Here is a 20,873-nt window from a genome sequence, read left to right as displayed (position 1 = left end):
AAACAAGGTAGAGTTATGTCCACAAAGCATTAAAAGACACAATTATTCATAGAAATGCACACAGTAACAAAGCACAAATATCCAAAAGCCAAACTCCACAGGAAAAAGAGAGAAGGACAACCAAGTAATAAGGGACTATAATTTACCTATCCCAGTCTAAGACAGATCAAGACGACATAAATTAAGGATAGAAAAATCCTAAATAACAAAAATAACACAGATCAAATTCTCTGCCCTAAAATAGAGAATTAGAAATTCTTTTCAAGTGTCTACAAATCATTCACAAAAGTGGGTTATATATTACTTGATACCAAAACAGAAATAATAAGAATCATATTTTGACTGCAATTCAGAAATTAAGATTTAGCAACAGAATTTGGCAATTTAGTATATAATGCAATTTTTGTATTTTGTCCCTCTGATACGTAAAAACATACTATTACAAAGCATATTTAATTTGTATGTTTCTTATTACAAGTAAGCTGTGTAAACATAGTTTTTCATATGTTTAAAATTCTTGAGAATTTTCACCTGGAAATTAAAAGCTTTATTTAAACAGCTCTTGCGTCAAAGAGAAAATGGAAACCTGTACTGCATGCATCTAGAAAACAATAAATTGTTAGCTACATATGAGATCTATGGGACATAAGGTAGGAGTTGAAAGAAAAGTCATTACCTTAGGTACCTACATAATATATTTAACTAAAAATATTTAAGAAAAAAACCTAAAAACAATGAATTAAACTTTAGTCTCAAATTATAAAAGAATATATTGAAGATACAGAAAAGTAAGGAAGTAATAAAAATAAAAGCAGAAATAAGTTAGATGCGACAAAAGAGAGAATTGATGAAGTCCAAATATGGTTCTTTGAGAAAATAGAAGTCAAATAAGAAAAGAATGAAATAACTTGCACGTCATGAATTTTTAAAATAAGGAAAAAGCATGTTAAAAGAGGAGTAACCACACCGAGAGAGGAATGAAGGAGGATGAGTAGGGAGAAAGGGAGAGAAGAAAATTATTTCATTTTTTGACTTTAATTTCTCTCTTCTAGGATCTTAATAATTGGAAATGGTTCATATTAAAGTTGAAGCATTATGTATTATGTATCACCAACAACAACTGCACTGAGTACCAAGTTTTAAAGAGGTGCTGTGATTCTCGTCCCTTGCAGTCTCCACTAGAGCAGGGTCACAGCTGAGCAGATTTAAGTCATTCGTAGTTTTCTTGTCTTTTTTTTTTTTTTCCAAACAGGGTCTCACTCTGTTGCCCAGGCTGGAGTACAGTGGCATGATCTGGGCTCACTGTAGCCTCAGCCTCCTGCGCTCGAACAATTCTCCCCTCTCAGCCTTCCAATTAGCTGGGACTACAGAACACACCACAACGCCCAGCTAATTTTGTTTATTTTCTGTAGAGATGGGGTCTTGCTATGCTGTCCAGGCTGGTTGTCTCATCTTAATACGGTCATAACAATCCCTGCTCTCCAAGCTTCCTCAAGGCAGGACTACATCTTTCCCTACTACATATGTCATGCAATTACAGTGCATGACACATAGTAAGTGCTGCGTAAATAGTTCCCAAATGAGTATGTAGCACAAAAACTTTCAGGCTAACTCTTGGCAAGACTTTGCGATTTCTAGTTTGTAAAACATGCATCACAAGGACAAAGAATGAGGGACTCATCCCAAAAGAAAACATAAATAAACAAATAAGTGTCGTTTTGGAACAGGATATTAAGTGTGAATTATTTTCTCTATTTTCTTCACTCTTGAATATCACTTGTTTATAGAACTAAAAATAAAAAACATACACACAAAGGTCAGGGATGTCTCAGTAACCTCAGAAATAGGATTTTCCTCTTATCAGAAGAGCATAAATCAAACTAAGATTCTAGAATATTCTCTGTATGTTTCCCCTTCTCTGGAACCCAAATCAAAGAACTATCTATAAATTGTACCATTAGGAAATTAAACTCTCTCATGTCCTTTGTAGGGACATGGATGAAACTGGAAACCATCATTCTGAGCAAACTATCACACGGATAGAAAACCAAACACTCCATGTCCTCACTCATAGTTGGGAACTGAACAATGAGAACACTTGGACACAGAGTGGGGAACATCACACACCGGGGCCTGTCATGGGGTGGGGGAGGGGGGAGGGATAACATTAGGAGATATACCTAATGTAAATGATGAGTTAATGGGTGCAGCACGCCAACATGGCACATGTATACATATGTAACAAACCTGCACGTTGTGCACATGTACCCTGGAACTTAAAGTATAATAAAAAATAAAACAAAATAAAATAAAAGTTAAAAAAAAAAAGGAAATTAAACTCTCTTACTTCTTTAAGCCTTTCTAAAGGGATACTCTGATCTTCGCAAACACTAATTGTCACCATTGCTTTTTCTGCAGGTGGACTTTTTGGTTTCCATTTTAGTAAGCCTTGCTCCTGGTATTTGATCTGTTACTTGCCTCTGTCAGCACTATCAGTGAGTGCAATGACAGAAAAGTCATGGGCGTGTTGGACCAAAGTCTTACTATAGAAAGAACCACCCTGATAAATCAGCTGGTTTTTGTTGCTGTTGTTGTTGTCTGTTTGTTTTTTGTTTTGTTTTCTCGGGATGTAGGACTTTGAGGCAAGTGCAGGGAGGTGGCAAATTTCCAGCCACCACCTCTCACATCAGCCCGGCCTCTGCCCTTCCCTCCTTCTGCCCCTCTCCACTGGCCTCCATCACCACTACTACCCAGGACCAGTCCACATCAACCATGGGGAGACAGGACATAGCTGGGGGCAACTGCTGAAGAGAAGGACCAGTGCATTTGGCCTCCACTTTCTCTCTCTCCCTTTATCCTCCCTTTCCTTTTCATGAAACCAGAGGCACACTCATGTTGCCCCTGTCACTTGCTAGCTCTGTCTTCCGCTGCCTTCCGCACAACACAGCCAGCTGAAGTCTGACGTGATTTGTGAATTGGAGGTGAATGGAGGTCAGGGAAGGTGAAGTAAGGGGCATTTAAGACTCTAGTGTTCCTGACTCAGCCATTGCCAGAGCCATGCATGAAAGTAAGTGCACCTCCCTAACCACAAACAAAGGGGAACATTGGCTCTCATTCATTTTATTGTTCCTAGTTTTTATAACTCCCTTGGGAAAGCCAGGGAGAAGGGAAGCCGCTCGCGTGCATCCTCACCTCTCTTAATCTAACACCATCCAAGAACATCAGACCTGTATTGACCTTCTGCATCAGTAGGTGGAGGAACTTTCTCAGATTTGAAGCTGCCCAGGAATGGAGTGGGCTGCCACTCAGAGCATCCCACCCATTCACAGTGCCTGGCGTTGCCCCTCACAAGTCTCAAGGTCTCTTCAAGCAGGATAATTTACTGCGCACTACAAGCCAATGCACTGGGCAGACAGCAGTTAATACCCCGTATGAGGTGAGGAGACCAACACCCAAAGCTGGCGCAAAACTGGCCCAAGGTCCTGCGAACCAGCAAGTGTCAAAGCTGGCACCCAAATGCAGTTTTTTCATCCCAGTTCTGTCATCATGTCAAGTCTGAGCCTCTAAAGGGATCCAGGAAGCTCGAAAGAGATCGGATAAACTTAGAAGGTGAGATGCACTGTCAAGATCCAATATGTCTAAAGAAGGAGACTTTGAGACCTTAATTCAGACTCTCAGGTCATACAAATTCTACCAAGAAATTCTCCTATATTTTACTAGGTAGAGGAAGGCATGAAATCAATTGTGAGCAACCCAGTGCTGCCACTTTTACAGTATCTGTATCTCCCTTTTCGCCCCTTATTAGTTATGAATGTACACTAACTACTGCATTAAGCAGTGAGTTTCTAGACCTCAAGAACTGCATAGTGCTGATCTCTGCATCCATCCCAGCATAGAATGTGTGTCATACAGTGAATATGAAAACAAAATGTTTCTACATAGATGAATAGAGGAATAACTATATGAGTGAATGATGAAGGCCCTTGAAATAATTTACCAGAGGCAGAGCTAACAGTGGATCTAAATGAGGGTGTTTTGGAATTTGGCTAGGACTATTCTTCATTGCACACTACAGTGTCATTTATCACACAACAATTGTCACCACTGGCCCTTAGGCACTAAACATACACTGGTCCCCACTGTTACCATCAAAACACCCCATACACTTCCAAACTCCCACCAACCAAGGTTAAGAACTACTGCTCAAATCCGAGCTCTGGCTAGGATATAAGAAAACATGCCAGGCAGACATTCCTTTCCTTCCCTTTCCCTTTCCCTTTCCCTTTCCTTTCCTTTTGAGACGGAGTTTGCTCTTGTCACCCAGGCTGGAGTGCAATGGTGCAATCTCAGCTCACTACAACCTTTGCCTCCTGGGTTCAAGCAATTCTCCTGCCTCAGCCTCCCGAGTAGCTGGGATTACAGACGCGTGCCACCATGCCCAGCTAATTTTTGTATTTTTAGTAGAAACCGGGTTTCACCATGTTGGCCAGGCTGGTCTCGAATTCCTGACCTCGTGATCTGCCCGCCTCGGCCTCCCAAAGTGCTGGAATTACAGGTGTGAGCCACCACACCCGGCCAAAAACATACCAGACTTTCAAACACAATGGAGTGAAATGGCAGCCAAGTGACCAAGCATCCTGCACAAAGTGCTTAAAAGTAGTAAGTGGCAATTAATAGTTTATTTGGGGAGTGAGGGGTATTAAGATGCTGTGAGATCTTGGGGGAAATAACTTACCCTATCAGCGTCTCAATTTCTTCCGCTGTACTTTTAAGGTTTTTAGAGGATAAATGAGATGATTTTTTTAAATGTGATACAATTTTAAGAGATTACTTTGCTGCTGTTGAGGGAAAGAACATGACAAATTGGAGAAACGATTTGCTGAGGTTTTAATGAGAAACCATCCTCCTCTGCCCAGCAAGGAGATAAGTTTATAAGAGCTGTGTGGGGCTTGAGAAAGTGAAGAATTGTAAAATTTAATGAGGGTTTTTCTTCTCCTTCCCACTACAGTTGGTATCACCAACAAATTACCTGCGTTGGTGGGACAGGACAGAGCCTGTGGGCAACAGAGGGGGCTTCCAGCAGCTCTGAGCGCTGACGGTCATCAAGAATGGGAATTTCTGCTGAGAACAATGACTATTGACTAAATGGAAGAGAGAGGTGTTTAATAAAGTTACCTGAAGTAGAGCCCAAGGAAGAGAAACAATCAAAATAAATAAAATGAGAGGTCCTCTCACTGGTCTGTTGTGGATCAAGCTGATTTTTTTTTAAGCAGGAATTCAACATTTCAAGAATGAGTGGCTGTCAACCCTTCACTCTCCACTTTGCCCAAGACACATCAAAGTCCAGATGCAACGCCTCACGGGAGCCATCACTCAGCCCGACCCAGCACACTCCATTTCTCCTTCTCTTGAACCCACCCCAGGGTGGTGGGAATTGAAGCAGCCAAAAAGCAATAGAGGAAATAACAGGTGACCTTTCAAATAAATATTCTTTGTGCATATAAAACAATCCCAGAATATTGCTGTGGTTTTTGTTTTCTGAAAACCTGTTTATTAAGTTGGCTTATTCTTTGAAGCAACACATTAACATTTGAATTCCTTTATATTCATGAAGTACACACTACAGTTCCAATCATAAAATTATTCTATGATAACTGCCTATGAATCAGGGGGTTGATAGGAACATGAAATTTCAAAAACTGCTGCTGCCTATTCATCTCTACAGTCTCCAGCAACATTTTCCAATGCATGCCTTTCAGGACATTAGTTCCATGAGCTGCTGGTAGACACTACATGAAAAATAAAAGGAGGAGAGAGAGAGATCTGTGTGCAAGAAAAGTGGAAAATTTTTAGTTAAATAGAGTTAAACAGGTTTTGTTACCACAGGTGAATTGCCATGTTCCCACCTATAGTAGGTCTCTCCACTTGTTGAGGTCTCTTCCCCTTGACTAATTCAGGACACAGCTGTCCCCCCCGTTTATACACTACCAATTTTCCCATCTTACTGGACTATTCCCCAGGTAGCATCTTATATTTAAAAAAAAAAAAAAAAGACTTCTTCCAAAAGAAGAAGAAGAAGTCACCGCCCATTTCTTCCCATTGAGAGCTGTCTGAGTTCACTCTCCAATTCTACCCCTCCAAGTCTCCATTCTGTCCACTCTAATTTGGCCGTCATTCTCACCACATCATGGAAGCTGCTCTCTATGAAGTCCTGGATGGTGTAAATCCAGTGGTCGATTATCTGTCTTTACCTTATTTCACCCATGAGCCACATATGACACACTTGATCACTCCTCTTCCTGGAGTCTTTTGCTCAGCTTGACCTCCAGGATTCCACACTCTGTAGGTTTTCCTCCTGCCTCAATGATACTTTCTCAATCTCCTCTTCTCATTTACCTCTTCATGGGAGGGGCCCCACACTTGGTCTCGGCCCTCTCTATTTTTCTATCTATACTCCTTCCCATGGTAATATCTTAGAGTTCTAAATGCCATCAAAATGGGGGAGACTCCTAAATTAATAGATCCATACATTGTCCCAGCCTCCTGAACAAATCTGCCTACTAGACATGTCGAAAGCTGAGTTTCTATCCTTATCCTCCAAACCTCTACCCACAGTTTTTCCATTATAGTTAGAGATAATTCCAGCAATCCAGTTACTTGGACCAAAATAGGGGAATCTTCCTTGATGTCTCTCTATCACGCCCTCATCAAATCTTTTGGCAATTCTGTTGCCTCTACTTCCTGAATGCAACCAAGAATCAGACCACTTTTTACCAGCTTCTCTGCTACCACACTGGACCAAGCCACCATCATCTCTCACCTGGGTTATTACAACAGCCTTCTAAATGATTTCTCTGTCCCACACATACCCCTACAAGCTCTTTTCCACCCAACAGCGTGAGCAAGACTTTTACAGTATAAGTCAGATGATGACATTACTCCTGCTCAAAACTCTCCAGCAGCCTTTTAATACCACTCCAATCACCTGCAACCATGCAATCTACGATCAGCTCTTTGACTTCATCTCCCACCCTCTTGCCCTTGTGCACTCTGCTCTGGTGACTCTTCACACATACCCTAGGCCACTCCTACCACAGGGCCTTTGCATGGGGGGTTCCTCTGCCCTAGAACACACTTCCCCTTGTGCTTCTGCATCCCGTCAAGTCTTTGTTAAAATGCTACCTTCCTGATAGGGTCTACCCCATCCACATTAACAATTCCATCTTCCCCTCCTAGTGTCCCTGACCCTGCTCATCCTATTTCCCAGCTCCACGGCACTTCCTGCTTCCTATCATTCAATGCAATTGTCTTCTTAATTGTATTTGTGGCACCTCTGCTTCCCTGGACTGGAAGTCTCACAAGAGCAGGGATTTTTACCTATTTTCTTTACTGATTCACCTATTTTCTTTACTGATTTACTTATTTTCTTTACTTATTCAGTCTAGAGGCTGACAAATAGTACATAAAAGTCATTGAATAAATTCATAAATTAATGAATATGTAGCTCATTCAGTAAGCAGGAGGAAACTGCTAAAAAAATTTTAACAAACATTGTCTACAATACAAACTGTGCTTTAGGATTTTTACTCAAGTGACTGAGTTCTTTCGAGATCTCAGACTGCGTTTCAATCACTGCAGGTACTCTAAGCCCTCAAGAAAGGGAGACTTTGAAACAAGAGATAAAAGATGGATATAGCACAGTGAGAAATCTCAAAGATTTAAATATTTCAGAGAATTAAAATACTTCTTCATCTTTCTCAAAGAAATAAAGCAATACTTCTGAGGAGTTATATTGCTGTATCCCAGTAGTAGAATAAGAGAGGTAATTCCATGAGATCAGAATCATACCTGGGTATTCCACTCATTCCAACGTTTTAGGCTGGAATGTTTCTCATACATCAGAATTTATCTTCAAGGGGTGAAAAAATATGTCTCCATCCATGTCCCTCAATTCCTCCTTTCTAGCTCTCTTGCAATGTCTGTTAGCCATACACTATGATCAGTAGGAACTGAAAACTGATTACTCAGGCCATTTCTGGATTTCCATCAATACATTTGTAGGAGTGTATGCTGTTCTTCCCATCGTGCCTTCTTGGGAAATATCCTATGTCAGAGTGGACAAAGTAAACCCCCAGTCTCCTCCTGTGAACCGGAGCAGAGGGAATTGTCATGTTCCCATCCACGTAAGCACAACCCCCCTCTTTCATGGGTGGAGATCATAGCATACTTTGGAGCTAGAAGGAGATTGTCAGAATGCAATAGATTTCAGGTTTGCCTTTAGAAAAGGAGCATAATAAAACTTCGGCTTCTCCCAGTATCTAACACAGATCACTAATTCTCAGAGCTCTCAGGTGTTTGCACTGGGTATGAAGTGTCTGTGCATGACAACTAGCCAACAACAGCACTTTTCTTGGGTTCTGCTCCTGCTGCTATCACCTCCAAGAAAAATGCTTTAGGAGCAGAAAATCACAGGTTGAAAATGTTCATAGCCAAAAATATCATCACTTTGAAAAGAAAGAAAAGCTATCATTTTACAAAGAAAGAAGTTAAGAGGCTTACTAACAGTCTGCCTAACAAGGCAGCCCCTGAGTGAAAATGTCGCCTTAGTCTCTTTCTTCCTGACCTTTTGTTCGCCGCACCACACTAGGCTATCCCAAGATGAGTTCAATCAGGTGGTCTTCAGCCTTTTATCCTCCCACTGTGGGAAAGTTCTTCCTGTACAACCAGCATTTTCATAAAAAATGTGTGGATGTGCTATTATGTATGCAGCCTATCACTAGACAGGAAGGAGGGGTCAAGATATCAAGTCACCTATCTCACGTGTGTGTCGCCCAGTCACCTGGAGAGGCAGTCCTGACTTCTGCTTGGTGGTCCATGGCTCTGCCCCAGTCAGGGGTAGGAGGTGCCATGAGTTGTTACTGGCAGTGTTTCGATGAAGGATGAGTATTTGTCCCTGTTCTCATAACTAAGAGAACACGCAAACCGGTCCCTTTAGTAGCCTCATGTTCAGCCACTTACTTCCTAGTGTGCTTTTGAGAGAGGGTAGGAAGGTGGTACCTTCCTGAGGCCCTGCATCAGAGCCAGCATGCAGGGATTGCAAATGAATGACCTACATTATCCAGAGCCAGGCCAGCTGTGGGAGCAGAATGCTTATGAGAACAGTATGCACCATGAGGAAAGTAAGAAATCCAGGCTGAGCCCCACAGCCCACAGCAATACGGCTCACCCCGCTTTGGTGAGCTTTGAAGTCTGTTCATTGTCTGACCCTGCCAAGGTGTCCAAGCTCACCCTCAGGTTCACTGAGCCCCAGTCCGACCATAGTCTCCCGTCCTCTCTGCAAACATCCCCTGCCTGGCCTCCCTGATGGCTGTTTTAATGCCTCCATGATGTCCCCTCCAAGTCCTCTTGTCCAGCTGCTCCAGCCCTTCACTGAGCTTCCCCTCTTCCTGTAGATGTCAGCAGCCAAATTACACAATCGAACTCCTAAATGTTCTCATATTACTTCATGGGTACCCAAGCCATGGTCAAGGCCTGTATGGAATCCTTCACCACCCTGTCCAGTATACAGCCTATGTCTAAGGATCTGCACTGCAGAAAAAATAACCTCCCTCAGTTTTCCCAAGGTTAGATAAGTGGAGTCTTTTGTTGGACATGCACAGCCCTTGTGAATGTTATTCATCAAATTTATTTTAAGTGTATTTAAAACTATAGATGATGCCTGATGTCAAATTTAAAACTTCACTTGATTGTATTATCTCAACCATTATATTTCTTCTACCTGAAGAGTACAAGCATATAAAAAAAATGAACCTTACGAAATTAAAAAGTGGGGGGTGAACTTTTTTAACAGTGCTTTTTGAAATAACCATAGAAAAACTGAGTTTTCTCTCCTCAGCTAGACAAATGCAAGGCCCTTCTCACTGTCGGTGGCTCCAGCCCCAGCTACTCACAGGTCGCTGGTATGGCAGGGGTAAGGGGCCGCCTGAGTCTGTGCTGCTGGTTCCAGGGCTTCCTGCCCAGTCTGCACCAAAATGATGGCTCTTTCGATCATGTCTTGCAGTGGGGCAAAGACGTAGTTATATTTGAACCCATCAGCTGGTAGATTCTGAGGGTGGAACTTCCAAGAAGGGTTTTTTACCACATCTGTTCGCACGCTGTATAACACATTGGTCCGGATTGTGTATGAGACATGGGGTGGCAGTTTGACAGACTCTGATCTGAAGTTCTTGTCGAATAAGGAATTGTTGAAAATGATACCTAGTGGCAGAAAAGGAAAAACGAAGCATTACCACACTGTAGGGAGTGGCTCAAACCACGTCTACACTGGGTGAGACAGGAAAGTTGCAGGAGCCTGAGACTCACAGCCCTCTACTCCTGCAGACTCAGAGCCCAAGCCCGCAGTGGCAAAGCTGACTTTCAGTCACACAGGCAATTGGTGGTAAGCCTAAACCAAGATCTCTTAATTCCCTGTCCAGAGCTGCTTTGTATTTTTCATAAAAGCAAACTGTGGTATAATCAACACAAAGAAATTATTTGTCAGATGTTTTTTGCAGGGATTTTTTCTCTTGATTGCAGATGTTAACTCAATGTGCAGAATCCATCTCTTTGGGGTTACTTATCATTCACAACTTAAATACATGGATTCTATTTTATGCCACATGGATTCTTTGAATTGTATGCATAAAGCCTATCACAGCTAAATTGTGTCCCTTACTAAATTCATATGTAGAAGTCCTAACCCCCAGTACCTCAGAATGTGACTATATTTGGAGATAACATTTAAAGAGTAATCAAGTGAAAATGAGGGCCATTAGGGTGCGCCCTAACTCAATATGAAGGTGTCTTTATAAAAAGAGGGATACTTAAACACAGAGAAATACATAGAGGGAAGATGAGGTGCAGAAACCCAGGGAGAAGATGGCCACCTACAAGCCAATGAGAGGGGCCTAGAGAAGATTCTCTCCGCACAGCCTGCAGGAAAAACCAGTGGATGTCTCCATCCGGAATATCTAGCTTCCAGCACTCTAAGACAATAAACTTCTCTTGTTTTAGTCTGCGATACTTTGTTACAGCAACCTTAAGAAACTAATACAAAACCTCAATTAAAAATAATTCAATGTGTATTCCAAAAGAATATGAGAGCACCACCATATTTATCTTGAATGGGTGAACAATTAAATAATGGAGCAGAGTTGGCCATTGCCTGCTCTCCGCCCCAACCAGGATATCAAGATACTCTGATAAAAGGAAAGGTGATGCAGGAAATTAGAGTATAACTTTAATCAGGAATAATATAACTTATGATGTGAGATTTAACTAGAACATGATGTCATAAAAGGGTAAAAGCAGATGCAGTAAATAGCATTGGTCCTAGGATGGTGAAAACGTTATTAGTCACTATGGCATAAGGTACAACTTTTCATTAACCAAGGCAAATATTTCTGCTTCATTTTATGTTTTATCCAAGGCAAACAGTTCTGCTTTATTTTATGTTTTATCTGGAAAGGACTTCTTTTCTTTCTGAGCTATCATAAGACACCTTTAGGGAGAAACTCCCAAAATGACAACTTACAGGAGTTGGCATCGTGGCGAACATATTTTTTCATTGAGTACTTACTGGCCAAGAAGCTGTTCTGCTGCAAGAGTTCATGTGCTTTAGTCTCCAGGATGTCGACAGACTGCACAGCCTGGAAACGGTTCAGTGCCACGCAGGAAGAGAGATTGACCAAGATGCTGCCCAAGAAACGGAAGCGTCCAGCGCCTGCATGGTTAAACATCTCATCCAGCAGCCCTCCTGAGGAAAGTGAACAGATTAGGACAGATCAACTTCTGTTTCCCCCCAGTGCTTACCACTCATATAGTGGAGATTGTGCAAATGAATTTGAAAATGAATATGAATTCTTCCACTAAAAAACTGCTCAAAAGAGTCAAATTTTGGTCATATGTGAAATTTGGCATTTACTTGCTGAGTGTAAACTCTACACTTTTATACACATGCTCTGTAACACTGATACATGTACATGAAAAAAAAAAACAGTTAAAGCACAAAGGGTAATACAGCAGCCTAAGGAAACACAGTTGGAGACAACAGGATAAACAACAGAAGGAAAGTCTACATGTGATAGGAAAGACCCTCTCACAGAGAGTTCAGGGGGAAAAAAAAGTTCCAACCTGGAGTCAAGTAATTCTAAAAAAAAATGCCTTCCCTGAAGCAGTCATTTTGGGAAAGTCATTTTATTAAATTAATTTTGCAAAAGCAATTATCAAGAAGCATGGACACTGAGGAAACCAAATCCTTGTGTAGTCTTTGTCCTGGATCTGTGCATTCAAAACATAAATAGAGCAGCAGAGTAAAGTCGCAACACCTTGGCTATGAATGCTGACATCAAACATTTTCAGGGCAAAAGGCTGAGGATATCTCAGTATTTTCACTCTGGTTTCACGAAGGAGCTGGAAAAACCAAATGATCTAGAGCAAGGCAGCGTGGGAATGCCCAGAACATGACCTCCAGAGGGAAATCAGCAGGAAAGATGTATGGTGACAGACAACAGTCTATCCCTGGCCCTGTGTGCAGTCACTGCTTCCTGCTGGCCCTCCTGTATCTCACTGACCTCCTGAACACTCAACTTTCCAAATGATGTGAGCTGCTCCCTGTGCTCATTTCCACCCTCCATCGAAGCTTGGAGCCTACCTGCCATCCTGTGGGCATTTGTCCCCGGACATGGCAGCATCAGTACCCACTGACAGCTGCCTCTGCCTCTCATGCTTGCTTCCCTCCTCTACTGGTTTCCCTGCTCCCAGATCCTCCTGGCTTCCAAGGTTTCTGGATTAAGTCTGGGTTTTGCTTGCTTGGCACTCAGCCCATGTTTGAAAGGGGTGTTGGGGCTCTGTAAAGGGGGGCCATCCCTGAATAAGAAATTACATGAAGATGCATCTCCATCATCCTGAGGTCTGTAGAAAAATCAGTTGACATGTCCTGGCCTCAACTTCTTCCCTGGTAAGGAAAGATTAGTTTCCATCTGCCAACTTCAGATGGATGAGAACATGTAAGCTGCCAAACAACATCAAGAAGTGTCGGGCTCCTTCTGCCCTTCATCCCCTCAACCTACATTGCACAGTTTCTCAAAGAAAAGACTGTTATTCATTATGTTGTAACTGCTGTTATTATGTTCCAGTAATTTGCCGATCTCAGGCCAAGACATGAGTGTAAGGATTTGGGAAGGCTGGATTTCTGATAATTAAGCTTTTGCTAAATATCTACAATAATAGTGAAGTGTCACTGTATGAGTGTCAGTCTTGTGCCAGGTACAATTCTGGGCACTTGTGTATTGTCTCACTGAACCCTTATATCCATAGGGAATTGCTAGTGGCATGTTCATTTTAAAGTATAGGAATTAAGGCACAAAGAGTATAAGCAACCAGTAAGTTTCAAAACCATGATTCAAACACATGCCATCTAGCTTTTGGGTCCACCTTCTTACAAATACACCAGGCTGCATTTATATTGAGTGGAACCATATGAAACTTCTGCTTACTGTGTGTTAAAAATATTCAAACATCAGGAATTCCAGACAGCCCTGCCTAACACATAGTAGAAGAATTACATGATCCGGAATTCAAAGAATTGGGTTCTTGATTCCACCAAATATTGTAGGGCCCTGAAAGAGCCAGTCTCTAAGCCTGAGATTTATCATCTATATTTTAGAAAGAATGAAAATCTTGGTACTGTTTTCCAGAGAGAAATAAAAGATATAAAAAAGGCATAAAGCCATTTAGTAAATAAGATCAATTAACTATTGCCATCAGAGCTCACACACACATCTCATAGAAATCCTCCTTGGTAGAGCCTGAAGGGCCTGGTTAAGTTAAGACCGTCAAACTGAATTCATAGAAGAATAAAACACGCTCATTGGAAAAATCAGTGAGAAGAAAATAGCTCAAGCCAGAGTTCTCAAATGGCGTCAATAGCAGAAACATGTAATTGCACAGCAGTTTTCATTTCTCATTTAGTTTTATAGTCAACACTTTCTAAGGTTTAAGGCAGAAAAGGACCTTTGGCTATTTGGATGACACAATCAAAGAGGAGCTAGAAGGATCCACAGCGTCGAGTTTTCTGCCTCAGAGTGTCATGAGTCCCCGGAGTCCCCCGACTGGGACACAGCATCTCAGAGTTCCTTGGAAAAGTTCTGAGCCTCCGAGCCACTGTAAAGCCCACCAGTGAGGTCTTTCCCTCAGCACTGACATGGAAGGATTAGAGGGTGGCTAGCAGTCTGGTCCAGCCCACCTCACTCAACAAGAGGTCATGTGGCTTGCTTTAAAGAATTTATCTTGGCATGGTGCCCATTTGGCCTGGAGATAGGGACACAGGATCTCCACCGTCTACTGGGCCTTGTGGACTATGGGTCAGATGGAGTTGGGTGCCTGCTCACCACCCCTAAGTGGGCATCTGAGGCTGAATAATCCTCGTCCTCTTTATGAAAGGGAAATGATAATCAACTGCTCAATGGTCTTTTTCCAAAGATGAAGTAGAATAATGTGTAACATGCTTGACACTGTGTACTGTGTCTGGCACATAGAGAGCACTCAATAACTATTTCCTAGTATAACGGTTATTAATACACTATATAAAATTGTTTCCAGTAGAGGAGGAGACAAATTCCACTGCCTTTATCTTGCTTTAAGACTCCAATAGCAGTTCAGGTAGCACAGCACAAAGCAATGTCCTGTGGGGCAGGGGAATTTCCAGATTTCCAGCCCCACCTCCACCTAACCAAAATGAAACACTCAGCATCCCAATTTATCTGCTATGGGAACACAGAGGGCCGGGGCTGGACAGCTGGCCTGGACTGGCTGATGCGAAGCCAGTGCTGACACCAGCAGTTCTTAACATTTCTTGTCTGTTTTCTCTATCTATTTCCTTCTTTAAGATGGCACCAAATCTCTGAACCAGCCCTTGGCTGGTGACTCCAGCATACTGTGCTGACGGTGCCTTGTTGCATTGCACTTCTCAAATTACTCCACCCAGGGAGGAGGGTGGATACAAGGGTGTGCAAGAAGAAGACAGGATCCTGGATGAGCCTTGAGAAGGTGAAAATTCCGTGAAATAACTGATTTTTGTGTGTGAAAATGTTATATTGTACTAGTCTACTCATTTGTTTCAGTATATAAAATTATGTCTCATTTTCCCCAAAATGTTGCTGCAAAAGTGATTCCTTTGGACATTTCATCATGTTTATTCCATGATTTTCCATGGGCCCTGGAACACCACCTAGTACCTGCTAGAAGTATTGAGGTATCAGGTTCTGGAGACAGCAGTGCTGTGAAATGCTACTGTAATGACTGGTACTTAAGGGGTATGCAATGGCTGTGATGAAAACTCCCTTGAGGGTTCTTCTGATTTCTAAATAGTGTGGGTATGAGGCTAAACTTGGGTATTCTTATGGGCAATTATAGCCATGGGAGGCATCAAAAAGCAAGACCCACTAAATACATGGGCTGGGGTAACCTGGTTTGGGAACATAGAAGTGGCATTGACCCCTGCTGTCACTGCTCCAGGAGTGCAGGTCACTGGTGCTTCAAAGCTGACAAGACATGGCTTTGCTCCCATGGCAATTGCACTATTTATCTTGTTTTACATTAGATAGTTATTTAATCTATAAAAGTTTCACTTTCTTCATCTGTAGCATAAGAAAAGCAAAATTACCCATGAAATTGCTGTGAAACGTAAATGTAGTTGAAGTTTATATATACACTATAAACTGATTTACAGTAAGTGCTAACTATAATCATGTAACAGCTATAAGGAGAGAGCGAGGCTCCAACTGAATATCTTTAATTAACTTTTCTGCATGAAAGTAAGCATAACAACTAGAAAATAGAAAACCAAAAAGTATATTGTGCATTGTGGGGGGCTTTTTTTTTTAATGGAGAAGTGGAGATTGTTAAATTTCTCGGTGTAGGGCAAACTGGAGACATTTTTCTACTGTATCTGTGTGTTGCTGACCATTTGTTATTTGGAATAGGCTGCACTATAAGCTTGCCTAGCAAGCGTGGTTAGACAATTTAACTGCATAAAACAGCAGATGTTAAACACAGTGAAGAGTGACTTGGTCTCACTACAGTGTGACTTTCATTATCTTCCAGTAGCAGAATTGGAACTGCTTTGGAGAAGGCTTTAAGCTTTCTTATCATGCATATAATTGGGAGACATAGGTACATCTTACAGCCATGCATCACTTAATCATGAGGATGCATTCTGAGAAATGCGGCATAAAAAGGCAGCATTAGGCAATTTCATCGTGTGTGAACATCACAGAGTGGACTTACACAATCCTAGATGGTACAGCCTACTGCACACCTAGCTGTATAGCATAGCCTATTGCTCCTAGGCTACAAACCTGCATAGAATGTTATTGTACTGAATGCTGTAGGCAATTGTAACACGATGGTAAGGATTTGTTTATCTAAACATATCTAAACATAGAAAAGGTATAATAAAAATATGATATGAAAGATTTTATATGGTATTAAATGATACACTTAGATTGAGTACTCACCAATAAACCTTGCAGGCTGGAAGTTGCTCTGATGAGGCAGTGAGCGGTGAGTGAATGTGAAGGCCTAGGACATTACCGTACACTTTATAAACTTTATACACTTTATAAACACTGTATACTTAAGCTACACTAAATTTATTTTTTAAATTTTTCTTCAAAAATAAATTAACCTTAGATTACTATAACTTTATACTTTATAAACTTTTTAATTTTTTGACTTTTTGACCCTTTTGTAATCATACTTAGCTTAAAATACAAAACACATTGTACAGCTGTACAAAAATATTTTCTTTACATCCTTATTCTATGAGCTAGCTTGTTTTTATTTTTAGGTTTTTTCTTTCTTTTTAAATTTTTTTGTTAAAAACTAACTCACAAAACCACACATTAGCCTAGGCCTACACAGGGTCATTATCATCAATATCACTTTTTTCCACCTCCACCTCTTGTCCCACTGGAAGGAGGTCTTCAGGGCACTAACACACGCAGAGCTGTCATCTCCTGTGCTAGCAATGGATTTTTCTGGATACCTCCCGAGGGACCTACTTGAGGCTGCTTTATACTTAACTCATAAATATATATATGAAGTACACTCCGAATTGAATTAAACACATACACCAATAATAACAGTAGTTTATTATGATGATCAAGTATTACGTGCTGTACATAATTGTGTGTGCTAGACTTTTATATGACTGGCAGTGCAGTAGGTTTGTTTACACCAACATCCCCACAAACAAGTGAGTAATGTGTTGTTCTACAATGTGCTGACAGCTACAAAGTCACTAGGCAGTAGGAATTTTCAGCTCATTATGACCTTATAGGAACATCATCATGTATGCAGATCAATGTTGACTAAAATGTTATTATGTGGCATTAACTACAACTTAGAAAAGCAGCTCCACACAAAAACTCTTAGGTCTTAGGACACTGGGCAGATCTCCCTCCTCTGGGAGGAAAGAAGCAATATCTTTGTTGGGTAATAGTTCCTGCACAATGGACTAGATATAATAAAAATAAAATGTGGTCTAGTATTAGCTGCATGTTCCATCACTTTGGAGACCTTGAGTACGCTCCCCAACCTAAATGATGAGGGCACTGCTATGAGAGAAAGATGGATTACAGAGGACAGGACACGAATGGGCAAAGCCTCTGGTAAGAGTCCTAGAATCACAGCTCTTATTGGGTTGCTTCATCTCACAATATATAGGAAAAATGAGCCAAGAAAAACACATAGGGCCCATGTGAAACCCTATGTGGTAAAGAAACACAGGCTACTTTAAGTCTGAAAGGGCAAAAACAATACTGAGGTTCACATATAGGTGGATATAAAACAACATAGTATAAAATTCTACACTAATGTGGGGCCAAGCTCCAGATAATAATACAAGTTAACGATTGTTCACCATTCAGTGTATATACCTGAGGACCCCAGACATGGCAGGCATCAGCCAAAACAGACCAGAGGATTTCACATTCCAACGTGTCTCCTCCTGAAATTTGTTTTCAAGAAGTGACTCCATCTTATTGCTCTAAATGAGAGTTTCTCAACCTAGGCCCTACAGACACTTTGGGCACATAATTCCTTGCTGTGGAGGGCTGTTCCGTGCAGTGTAGGATGTTTAGCAGTACCCCTAGCCTCTACCTGTTAGGTGGCAGTAGCTGTGACCAGCTGTGACAACCAAAAATATCTCCAGACATAACCACACATCCCTTGGAGGACAAAATCATCCTCAGTTGAGAACTACTGATATGAACTGAGTCACAATAACTTCTACTCACCAAATCACTTTCAGTCTGGTTTTAATGCTTCACACATAATATCACCAAACATTTAAGTGAACCCTTCAACATGAAAGAGAGAACTCAAAATAAACAAATAGAAAACAGTAATAGTAATTTTAAAATAAACTAAAGTAGCATTATTTTTATAGAGAGGTAAAAATATCAAAGAAATGATGACATGAAAACTCCCCTTAATTGAAGAGCTGTCGTCTTCAGATTGAAAGGTCATATTGAGGAAACCCCACTTAGAGTTATGGAGGACAATGTGGGGCAGATGAAGTTTCCTTCCAAGAACAACCAGAAAATATGAATGGTCTTTAAAAAATCTATATAAAGACTTTAGTTTAAAAGTTTAAAAAAGTCTACACATTGGGTACAGTGTACACTGCTCAGGTGATGGTTGCGCTAAAATCTCAGAAAGCACCACTAAAGAACTTATCCACGTAACCAACCACCACCTGCTCCCCAAAACCCTATTGAAATTTAAAAAAAAAAAAAAAGAAAATCTATATAAAGACTTTAAAGAGCTACCAAGGCAGCAAAAGCTCAAAGGTCAGAGAGGCAAGAGAAAAGAGAACCTTGGGAAGCCTGGTATTTGATCCTGCCAAAAACTGAGAGGCTGAGTCTCCAGTGGTCCACGGGACTTTGAGCTCTGGATCTACATGGGCCCTAATCGATATCAGCTTTATAGGTGAGATCCCCACCCCACCCAAATAGGGCATCTATCCAGGAGTACAGGAAACTGGAAATTTCCCTACTAAGGCTGAAGTCTACCTCCATCAATCCACTCCATCCCCAACTGGATTAGGAAAACGTGGCCCTGCCCTAGCTCTCTGCCACAAGCAGGAAAATAACATTATCTAGAGGAATATAGCACTATCAGGAGACTCAAATTTATTTCTACAATTTTCCATTTATAATGTCTGGTTTCAATTTTTTTAATCCTTAATATTCCTGGAGACAAGATAAGAAAAATAACCAAAAAAAAAAAGCAAGAGAAAAATAGACTAAAAAAATACCCACAAAAGACAAGTATTAAAGCTCACAAACATGCACTTCCAAAATGTGAGTATTGTGTCCAAAATTAGATGAAAATAGACTTTCACCAGAGAGCTAAAAACTATTTTAAAATAAGAAAATTTAAATTTTAAGCGGAAAATGCAACAACTGAAATGAAGAACTTCATTGGTATGTTTAATAGCAGATTAGACCCAGCTGAAGAGAGAATTTGTCGATTAAAAAACTAGTAAGAAAAGAAATCACAAACTGAAGTATAAACAGAAAATAGGTTGGATTATATAGAAAAGGAAATAAGAAACATTGAACACTGTGAAAAGTTTTCATCATGTTTAGATAGAGTTGCAGAGGAAAGCAGAGAGAGAAGTGATCAGAAGCAATGCTTCAAAAGATAGTAGCCAAGACTTTCCCCAAATATAAGATATTTGGCCACTGATTCAAGAAATGCTACAGAGCCAAAAGAGGATTCTCATAAGAAACCATACCTAAGTAAGTCACAGAAAAACTTCTGGAAAGAAATAAAGAAGTAAAAGAAGCGGGAGAGGCTGGAAGATAATTTAAATACAAACAAAGGAAAATATAAATATCTCAAACAAGTCCTCAATAGAAAATACAATACAACCTTAAAGTATATAAAGCCTAAGTGGACAGAACCTCAAGGAGAAACAGGCAATCCCACAATCATAACGAGAAATGTAAACACACACCTCTTAAGAGCTGATGGAACAAGGAGACAGTGAGGATGCTCAAGATGGCACCCAACAATGCAGGAACCAAAACTGACCCTGTGTGCAAGGATTGAGTGAGTCTCCATAAATGTTAAGCAAATGAAATCATATTAGCGAAGTACATTATCTTACCACTGTGAAGTAAAGCTGGAAGTCATTAACCCAAAGATAAATAAATAATGCCAAATATTTAGAAATTAAGCTATAGTCTTTCAAGTAACCTAAAGGTGAAAAAAAAAGGAAATTACACCACATGTTTAAAATATGCTTAATTGAATGAGAGTGAAAATACAAGATATCAAAACTAGTGAGATGCAGTTAAGGTAATGCCAGAGGGAAGTGTCTAGTGATGAGTGTATACATATATATATATATATATATATATATATATATATATATATATATCAGAAAGATATATATATTTATATCAGAAAGATATATATATCAGAAAGATATATATATATCAGAAAGATATATATATATCAGAAAGATATATATATCAGAAAGATATATATATATCAGAAAGATATATATATATCAGAAAGATATATATATCAGAAAGATATATATATATCAGAAAGATATATATATCAGAAAGATATATATAGATATCAGAAAGATATATATATCAGAAAGATATATATATCAGAAAGATATATATATATCAGAAAGATATATATATCAGAAAGATATATATATCAGAAAAATATATATATATCAGAAAGATATATATATATCAGAAAGATATATATATCAGAAAGATATATATATAAGAAAGATATATATA

General features: G+C 40.3%; 1 protein-coding gene across 2 annotated transcripts in view; it reads right to left on the bottom strand.

Annotated features, from left to right (window-relative positions):
• ABCA13 (ATP binding cassette subfamily A member 13) overlaps positions 1–20,873 on the bottom strand; it is a 513,749-nt gene that overhangs the window by 322,456 nt on the left and 170,420 nt on the right. For both annotated transcript variants that reach the window (XM_063606228.1, XM_003805826.7), the window contains exons 30-31: positions 11,618–11,794; positions 9,951–10,257 (exon numbers count right to left, since the gene is read on the bottom strand). In XM_063606228.1, coding sequence (XP_063462298.1) covers positions 9,951–10,257; positions 11,618–11,794 — 484 coding nt within the window. The remainder of the gene's footprint in view (positions 1–9,950; positions 10,258–11,617; positions 11,795–20,873) is intronic.

Source organism: Pan paniscus, chromosome 6 (assembly GCF_029289425.2).
Source record: "Pan paniscus chromosome 6, NHGRI_mPanPan1-v2.0_pri, whole genome shotgun sequence".
Classification (NCBI taxonomy): Eukaryota; Metazoa; Chordata; class Mammalia; order Primates; family Hominidae; genus Pan; species Pan paniscus.
This window is presented reverse-complemented; position numbering and strand designations above follow the sequence as displayed.